An 8,898-nucleotide genomic window follows, 5' to 3' on the forward strand; every position below is an offset into this window, starting at 1 on the left:
ATATTTTAAAGGGTTAAATGATTAATTTTATACATTATTAGGTAGTTTGACGAAAAAAAACATTACTAAAATGAAAAAAATTATCACTGAAAAATAGATAACTTTTACATATATATGCTTAACTTTTAAGCATTTTAAGTTAACTTTACTCCGGTGTACAATATTTATTGTACAACCATTGTAAATAAGAATTTGTGTTAAAGAATATAGAGTTTGCTTTCAATTTCCTACCTAGACTTTGATCGGTCATTTAACGCCTATATTTGACACATTAACCGAATTTGAAAAGCTCGTTGATGGTTAGTGTTTTGACATAGTCAAAACGCTAGTTGAAAAAAATGTGAGTGTTTGGCAAGGTAGTGTTTTAGGTAGAGGTTAGAGGTAGAGGTAGAGTTTGAGGAGCTTTTATCAAACGTTAGAAATATTAACGTTTCATCCTCACAAGTAGCGTTAAATATTTTTCTCATCCCATATTCCCACGCACGCCGCTCCATCTCCTCCAAAATCCTCCATCTCCATTAAAATCCTTCTATCATCAAATATCAATTTCTCCATTCTCCCTTCAGGTATGTCTTCTCTCTCTTGATTATTTTTTTCTTTGTCCATATTTTAATTTGATTTTCTATACGTATAATTTTTCAAGCAGTTTTGGTATTGAATAGTATAGGGTTTTTCTAGGATTTTAAGATATACAAATAGGGTTTTTCTAGGAATTTAAGGTATTGTATGATAGTGTTAAACAAATTATATAAGAAAAAACTTCATGACTTCATGATTATTGCTTTGGTTTGTATACTTATTACGTGCTACCAATCTTGGGTGTATTTGGGTTGTTTGCGGCAAGTATATATGTGGTTGCCAGAGTTGTTGTTAATGTTAAGATATATTGGTGTAGTATCGAACTAGGTTTTGAATAGTTTATGAAATTCAATGTTCTTGATATTGTCTTGGTTACATATATTAATTGGCCACTGATCTTCATTATTTTTTCATGAACTTCAATCAACACGTGGAATTCGTCTGCAATACATTGGTAGCTATTATTGAATTAGGTTTTGAATAGTTTCTCAATTACATAGAATTACTAAACTTGATAGAGTTAGAGTTTGCCATATCGTAGGATATCTTGTACTATATATTGACGTGATGGATATTGTAGGAGTATTTATGTTAGTTTATGATGTTGAGTTTCGTAGGCATAGTTGGTACTAGATTTTAGCCCATGCGATGCACGGTTTCTATTAATTTGTTACGTTAAAATAAAACTCCTATATATATCAACTGCTATATTTTATATATTAGATTAGATTGGTTTTTTATATTTTGGATTGAATTTCATTTTAGATTTATTTTTTAATTATTATAGTGTTTGATTTTGGATGAAATTATATATAAGAAATATTATTAATTAATTAATAAAAATAACTATGTGTCACCTAATTATTTATATACGTGGCATTCGACTTTTTAATTCAAAAATAATTTTGAAGTCTTATTTTTCATTGGCCAAAACCATCAGATTTCCTACTTGGCGCTCTAATATTGGATTAATGTTTGATTTTGGATTGAATTTTATTTTACATTAGTGTTTGATTTTGGATAATTATATTTTAGATTTATTTTATAATTATTAGAGCGTTTGATTTTGGATGGAATTGTATATATTAGTAATTAATTAATTAATTTAAATATCTACGTGGCACCTAAATAATTATCTATGTGGCACTCGATTTTTTTAATTCAAAAATAAATTAGAAATCTTATTTTTCATTGGCCGAAACCATTAGTAATCCTAGGTTGCGCTCTAATATTTCAGCAAATATGTCTCCTTTATATATATATTAGATTAATTAATTAAAATATCTACGTGGCACCTAATTAATTATCTACGTGGCACTTGATTTTTTTAATTCAAAAAGAAATTAGAAATCTTATTTTTCATTGGCCGAAACCATTAGTAATCCTAGGTGGCGCTCTAACTTTTCAGCAAATATGCCTCCTTTATATATGTATATTAGATTGTGCTAGCCTAATAGTGTGATTTGCCGTGTAGAATTAGGTTATGCTTTGTACCACATATATCTTGGTTTATCAATAATATGATCTCAACCTTGAAGCCTCTCAATTATATTTTACACCATTGTACGCATAGAACTAAGGTAATTTTGGTTATTTATAGACATAATGGTTATGTTTGGTGGTTGTGTTAGATGTCTTCGAGTAACAAAGACGGAACCAGAGAGGTTTTTAAGTGGAGTGATGAGGACACAATCATCTTATGTGAAGTTTGTCTTACGTTCATTAAGGATAATGGCAAGGCACAATTTTTCAAGTGGAAGGACATTCAAATGGATGTCGAAAAAAAGATTGGACGTGAACTTAGTAACCCGAATTGTTGCAAGAACAAATATGATGCAATGAGGAAAGATTGGCGTAATTGGAAAGCTTTAAAGCTATCAAAAACTGGTTTAGGGTGGGATCCATATACAGGAAAAATTGATGCTTCAACTGAGTGGTGGCAAAGAAAAATTAAGGTGTATAATTTTACTTTTCAATAATAACTTTTAGTAATAAAATCAAATTAAGAAAATTAATAGTTTAAAAGTATCTTAACTTTTATATTTAATTTTTTGAATATTATTGTAGGAGAATCCAGAGTATAAAAAGTTCCGACTAAAGGGTGTCAACATGGAACTGGAAGTGAAATGGGAAAGCTTATTTGGGGATTCTTATGCTACAGGAGAAAATGTTTATGTACCATCAATGGATCACATTGAAGACCTTACTGTAGACAATGAAAAAATTGAGGAAGAGAATGTAGGAGAACATGGAGGTGAGACCTATTTTCCAAGTAACCAATTTACTGCTGCTTTGCTAAATGAAGAGAGGTTTTTTGAGAGTTTTGTAGAACAAGCAAGTAATTCTACTTTTGGAGGTTCACAAGGGCGTGCGACTCGTGAAGCCTCAAACAATGACATGCATGCTTCGAAAAAGATACAAAAGCAGATGCCAACAAAGCAAAATAGTGTCCAAATGAAGCGTACAAGAAGACAATCAGGGGGATCTGCAATGTTGTCTAAAGGAATTAGTGAAATGACGGAGTGTATTAAGCAAATGAGTCAAGGTAGTACACCTAATGCTAGCGCTCCTTCTTCCATGTCTACAATATCTGCAGCGATGCAGATTATTAGTCGTATGGTGGATAATCATTGCTTGGAGAAACATAGCGAGTTGTGGTTTTATGCTACTACTGTCATTGAAGATCCAACTAAAAGGGAGGTTTTTTTTAGTATGGAGGGCGATGAAAGTAGAGCTAAGTGGTTAGAATACTTACATGAGAAGAAAGATAATTAGAATAGTTATTCGAACTAATGTTTTATCTGATTTAGTAGAAATAAGCCCAAATTGAAAACTTTAATTGTTATTTTTGAAATACTTTGGTTTTTATTTATCTGTTTTATTTTCTAGAGTGAAACTCATTTATATGTAATTTATGAAATGTATAATAAGTTAATTATTATTGGCAGGTTCACAAAAAATATGGATATCGATGACAATAGCCAGCGCAAAGTTTTGATTCCAATCGCATATACAATGTCTTTGATATCAGGTTATTTTTATAAATATATTTAGAAGGAACCATGCATGACTTCTATTCTGACAGGAGAAATGTGGGTAAAAGAAATGTTGACCGGTCATCCTATTCGATGTGTCAATGCATTTCGAATGGAGCCACCGTTATTTTTGAGATTGTGTAAGGACTTATCATCGAAGTATGGATTGAAAGCTAGTTGTAACATGTCTATATATACATGAGAAAGTTGGCATACTTTTATATGCACTTGCCCAAGGTGTCTCAAATAGGGTTCTTGGTGAGCGTTTTTAACGTTCCGGTGATACTATAAGTAGGGCAATTCATGAAGTTCTTAGATTGATTTCTTCTCGAAAGGTCAAGGGTCTTGCACATGATATTATAAGACCATATGATCCCGATTTCACCGGTATCCCGGCTAAAATATCCACAGATACACGATATATGCCTTTTTTCAAGGTAATAGTGTATTATTTATAATTTTTTGTTGTGAATAACTTAATTTATAACTAAGATTGATTTATAATGTGTTTCAGGACTGTGTGGGTTGTATTGATGGTACACATATAGCAGCATGCATACCTGAGCCCTTACAAATGCCCTATAGAGGAAGAAAAGGATTGCCTACGTTTAATGTTTTGGCTGCATGTGATTTTGATATGTGTTTCACGTTTGTATCAGCGGGTTGGGAAGGTTCAGCACATGATACTCGTGTATTTCTTCATGCAATCGGATCTCCCGAATTTAAATTTCCTAAACCACCTGAAGGTATGTATAAAACTTATTTATTCCTTCAATATTTATAAATTAAAGTATAAAAATAAGTTATTTAGGTAATTAAAATTTTCTTTTCGTATATATGATAAAAAGTTTGATATTTTTTAATTGATATTTGATTAGGTAAGTATTACTTGGCTGATAAAGGGTATCCAGATCGTAGAGGTTATCTAGTACCATATCCAAAGATAAGGTATCATAAGTCACAATTTGAGTACGTGCCTCCAAAAAATGATCGAGAAACTTTTAATTAATAGATGGCACTCATCTCTTAGAAGTTGCATTGAGAGATCTTTCGGAGTTTTGAAGCAGAGATGGAAGATACTTACTAAAATGCCACAATTTAGTATTGAGATGCAAATACAAATTATGGTCGCTACATTTGCACTACATAACTACATAAGGATAAATTCTCCAGATGATCCCCTTTTTCGAGTGTTAGAGGATTATCCAAATTTTATACCCTCATTTGAGCTTCCCGATGTTCATGCCGTTTCAAATAGTGAAAATGGAGTTGTAATATGTACTGAAATGAAGGTTATCCGTGATCGTATTGCTGATGATTTATGGAAAGCTAGAAGAAACATTTAATTATTGCAAACTACTTATATCAAGAACGATTTGACATTATTTATTTATTAAAGGAACAATGTAATCTTTATTTTTATATATAAGGAATTTCTTCCATACATTTGTTTCATAGTTAAGAATCGTTACCCCAAAAGTATCACATTTATGGATTGAATTTATTTAATTTTTAACTAAATATATTATTTATTTCTTTTGTAATTTCAACCGCTATTTTTGCCAAACACTTATATTATCAACCGCTACTTTGACAGCTAACCTCTACCCTCTACTATTTGACCGCTACCCGCTACTCTAACCGCTACCCGCTACTCAAACGCTACCCGTTATCCGCTACCGCTAGTTTTGCCGAACAGGGCAGGCAATCTAATTAGCTGAATAACGATAGGAGTATTTGAATTGAATTCAAAGTCACGAAGTTGTTGGAGAATTTTGTTAATCCCATGACAGATTGCCTATAGCCTATAGACCATCAAGAGTAACAAAAAAAAAATTAAAAAAAAAAGACATTCTACGGTTATGCAGTTTAAACACTAGTTACCAGTGGTTTTTTGCTCCATAACTAGGGGTAAAATAGTATTTCCACTAAAGGCGTTGAAAAGTCAAACAAATTACAAAGTATAGGCAACAATGTCAGTAATTAATACAACAATGACTTTATTTTAATACAACAATGACATTACTTATGCAAACTATGACAATACTTATATAACACTTTGTATACATACTTTTAACCATTTATTTAATATGCAATACTTTCATTTCATTTCATTTTTTTAGGTAAGTGAGACAGTATTTTAATACAACAATGACAGTATAAAGTATACAAAAATGACAATACTTACATTACCGTTAACAGTATATAACAACTTAACAACACTTTTACACATTTATTTAAGAGCGGGTCATATTCTCCAATTCTTTTATTTTTTATTTTTTTTATTTAATTAAGGTGGATATAGATGATAAAACCGCTGGTGACCAGCGGTATAGTCAACCTCGTTTAAACACTAATCTAATTTACTTGGAAACTACTGTTAGTTCAAAAAAAATACTTGGAAACTACTGTTATGAGAGAGTAGCTAGCTAGTCAAATTACGGGTCTACGGTGACTAACTAATCTTACTATAATTTGAGTGATGACGTAATCGATGATCCCATGCATTCGTATCAACGAACATTCTACGAGACTAAGTGCCCTGATCTGTCCCTTAAATATTATCTCATCAATTTTTTTTTTCCACTTTACTAATTGAGTACTACCTCCGTTTTTTAAAGTTCGATCTTTACGCATTGGAATATGTATTTATGTATAAAAAATTTGATCGTAAATTCTCACAATTATATACATAAAAACGTTAAATGTAAGATATTGTTAGATTGGTCTCAGTATGTATTTTCAGAATATTAATTTTTTATAATTTTTTCACAATTGAAATTGGATATATTAGTAATTAAATATTGCATTGGAGTCTGTGCAAAGTGTAATTGTAAATAACACTACAAGAAATCGTACCATTAACGACGGGAAATCCCGTCGTTAAAGGCCAATAATCGTTGATTAACGACGGCATTTCCTGTCGCGAACCCGTCATAAAAGGGGGTCGTCGTAAATGTAAAATCCCGTCGTTAACCTGTCATAAAAGACATTTGCGGCGGTTCTTCCCGTCTTTGTTGGGTTGTTAGCTCCGTCGCAAAAGATTTTTGCGACAGGATTTTCGACCCGTCCTTATTAGGTTGTCATAAAATATACAAATTCTTGTAGTGTAACCTTCAGTTTAACCTTTTAGTTGAGTTGTTCATTTGACATATTACCGGAGCCACCGTGATACAGAGGTCGGGGGTTCAAATCTCACTCACCTTTCCTTTCAAAGTTGAATATTTAGCATTGAACATGAGCAGACCCATATACTATTATACTCCATCCATACTTCAAGCCCAAATGACTTTCATGTTAAGGGGCATGATAGAATATAAAACTAATATTAGAATTTCGACTATTAACTTAAATTTTTGGTTGAGTTGTCCTTTAACATTTACTAAGCCTTATACTGAATGAATTATTTATATTATTATTATTATTATTATTATTATTATTATGTGAAAACTAGTAATTAAATAAAAATAGAGTGGGACTATTAATAAGAGAAAAAACATTCTTTCTCTACAAAATTTTAAACTATTAAAGACTGATTTTGAGACAGATATTATATTATTATAAGCAAATAAAACATGAGATGAATTATTAAATGGAACTATGTGTGAAGTTACGTTGTCAAAATTCCGTCTCAGAAATATGTGGTACGACTTGTATGTAGATATGCATTTTCCTTCTCAATTCCTTTTTTAACCAAAGTCTTAGGTGAAGTTGGACTAAAAAAAGTAGAGATATAATTCTCTGTCTCAAAAAAGAAAATTTGATTAGTCATTAAGGAAATAGTACATTTTGATCTATAAATAGGAACAAAGTAAAAGACACTAACACACCATCACATATATTTGGCTTGCATGCTTTACACCAAATTAAGAAAACATATCTTACATCCCTATATTTCTCAAAACATGGATGCTCTTAAAGTTATATTCCTCTTCTCTCTCCTTGTGATTCCTCTCTCATCTGCTACGTTGGTTGTTGATTACTGTGTAGCCGATTTCAATTATCCAGTTGGACCAGCGGGATACCCTTGTAAAAATCCCGCTACCCTTACTGCTGACGACTTTGTTTTCTCTGGTTTGGGTGTTGCAGGTAACATAACTCCCCCTTTCAACGTTGGTGGGGCCTTCGCTATCGATTTAACGTTCCCCGCTTTGAACGGTCTAGGCCTCTCCATCGGGCGCCTAGACATTGGTGTGGGTGGAGCAGTTCCTATCCACTCGCACAGAGCGTCAGAAGTTATCCTTGCAGTAGAGGGGACAATAGTTGCTGGTTTTATTGACACAAACAACACCGCTTTCTACAAAACATTGAAAAAGGGGGATATTATGATCTTCCCACCTATGTTACTTCATTTCCAAGTTAACGTTGGAAAATCTCCTGCTCTTGCGTATGTTACGTTAAATAGCGCGAGCCCCGGGTTCCAAATTACTACTACTAGTTTGGCTGCAAATGATATTCCTACCGATTTGATAAAGAAGATGACTTTGTTGGATACTACACAAGTGAAGAAGTTGAAGAGGATCTTTGGAGGCACTAACTAATTATTATCCTATTACGTACATGGTACGTTGTTTGAGCTACCACCATATCTACCTTTTTAGTTTATTTTAATTTATAGTCCTATATATTTAATAAACACATTATGTTTAGATGAATAAATTATGCACATTAGTGCATACCTTCGATTGTAAACTTCAATAATATGTATTTGGTATTATTCAATATCGATCTTATGCCTTATTTGGATAATTATTATTATCAATAAATATATTCAAGTAGACTCGATCTCTAATAAATTTCTTCCTTCGTTTCTTTTTAGGCTCCGTTTAGTATGGTGTAAAATATATTCCGAAAAAACAGTTTTCCTCTATTTTTAATTTTACATTGTTTGTTTTGCGAAAGAGTGTAAAATCAGTTTCCGTATGAGTAAAATTGTTCTCCCATTGTTGGAAAACCATTTTCCATACAAAATGAAGGGAAAACTATTTTCCTTCCTTTTGCCTTATATCTCTTGTATATTTTTCTCACTACTTGCTTACTTGCCCTTTCATTTTCCTTTGTTTATTCATTTTTCTTACATGGAACCAAACAACGGAAAATTAATTTTGGAATTGTATTTTCCATTGTAAATTGTTTTCAATGAAAATCATTTTACACTGAAATGTTTTACACCCAACCAAACGGTGCCTAAAGTGCAACACACTTTTCAATTTGCACATTCCACATTCTCTACTTTATTTATTTTCATGATTTATACTTAAGGATATGTGAGATCTTGTTAGAT

The 8,898-nt window shown here is 31.9% G+C and overlaps 3 protein-coding genes across 3 annotated transcripts; all 3 read left to right on the forward strand.

Annotated features, from left to right (window-relative positions):
* Positions 1-2,210: 2,210 nt before the first annotated feature.
* On the forward strand, positions 2,211-3,390 carry LOC110798504 (uncharacterized). Its single transcript, XM_056835654.1, has 2 exons — positions 2,211-2,534; positions 2,647-3,390. Exons 1-2 carry the CDS (start codon positions 2,211-2,213, stop codon positions 3,352-3,354), a joined length of 1,032 nt encoding a protein of 343 aa, XP_056691632.1. The 3' UTR covers positions 3,355-3,390.
* Positions 3,391-3,540: 150 nt separating this feature from the next.
* Positions 3,541-4,960, forward strand: LOC110798506 (uncharacterized). The gene is made up of 6 exons (XM_056835655.1): positions 3,541-3,610; positions 3,665-3,773; positions 3,910-4,051; positions 4,129-4,360; positions 4,493-4,562; positions 4,645-4,960. Exons 1-6 carry the CDS (start codon positions 3,541-3,543, stop codon positions 4,958-4,960), a joined length of 939 nt encoding a protein of 312 aa, XP_056691633.1.
* Positions 4,961-7,426: 2,466 nt separating this feature from the next.
* On the forward strand, positions 7,427-8,410 carry LOC110798499 (auxin-binding protein ABP19a). The gene has a single exon (XM_022003678.2). It carries the CDS (start codon positions 7,466-7,468, stop codon positions 8,153-8,155), a length of 690 nt encoding a protein of 229 aa, XP_021859370.1. The 5' UTR covers positions 7,427-7,465; the 3' UTR covers positions 8,156-8,410.
* The last annotated feature ends 488 nt before the right edge of the window (positions 8,411-8,898 follow it).

The sequence above is a fragment of the Spinacia oleracea genome, chromosome 2 (genome assembly GCF_020520425.1).
Source record: "Spinacia oleracea cultivar Varoflay chromosome 2, BTI_SOV_V1, whole genome shotgun sequence".
Lineage (NCBI taxonomy): Eukaryota > Viridiplantae > Streptophyta > Magnoliopsida > Caryophyllales > Amaranthaceae > Spinacia > Spinacia oleracea.